Below are 286 nucleotides of genomic sequence, written 5' to 3'. Positions count from 1 at the left end.
CCGGCAACCCCCGCAGCCGCGGAGGCCGCATCCCTCCCCGCAGGGCCTGTCAGCGCCTGCCCGCCACGCACCCGGTAGGCACTGAGGGCGAAGGCGACGCGCTGCCGGGTGGTCGCCGCCGGCTGGAGGGGGTGGGCCGCGGCGGGCGGCGGCGCTTCGTACAGGTACTCGCAGCCGCAGGGAGACAGCAGCAGGCGGGACCCCCCCGCGTAGCGCACCTCCACCGAGTCGTCCCCGTACAGCACCATCAGCCTTTCGGCCTCCATCTCCCCGGAGGGCCGCGGCG

General features: G+C 76.6%; 1 protein-coding gene across 1 annotated transcript in view; it reads right to left on the bottom strand.

The window, feature by feature from the left end:
* LOC104843086 (chromosome unknown open reading frame, human C5orf34) overlaps nucleotides 1-280 on the bottom strand; it is a 13,831-nt gene extending 13,551 nt beyond the window's left edge. The window contains exon 1 of the mRNA XM_010585828.1: nucleotides 219-280. Coding sequence (XP_010584130.1) covers nucleotides 219-266 — 48 coding nt within the window. The 5' untranslated portion in view covers nucleotides 267-280. The remainder of the gene's footprint in view (nucleotides 1-218) is intronic.
* Nucleotides 281-286: the final 6 nt, after the last annotated feature.

This window comes from Haliaeetus leucocephalus, unplaced genomic scaffold (genome assembly GCF_000737465.1).
Source record: "Haliaeetus leucocephalus isolate CR32 unplaced genomic scaffold, Haliaeetus_leucocephalus-4.0 Scaffold120, whole genome shotgun sequence".
Taxonomy (NCBI): Eukaryota; Metazoa; Chordata; class Aves; order Accipitriformes; family Accipitridae; genus Haliaeetus; species Haliaeetus leucocephalus.
Note: the sequence above shows the minus strand (reverse complement) of the source record. Positions and strands in the feature narration are given on the sequence as shown.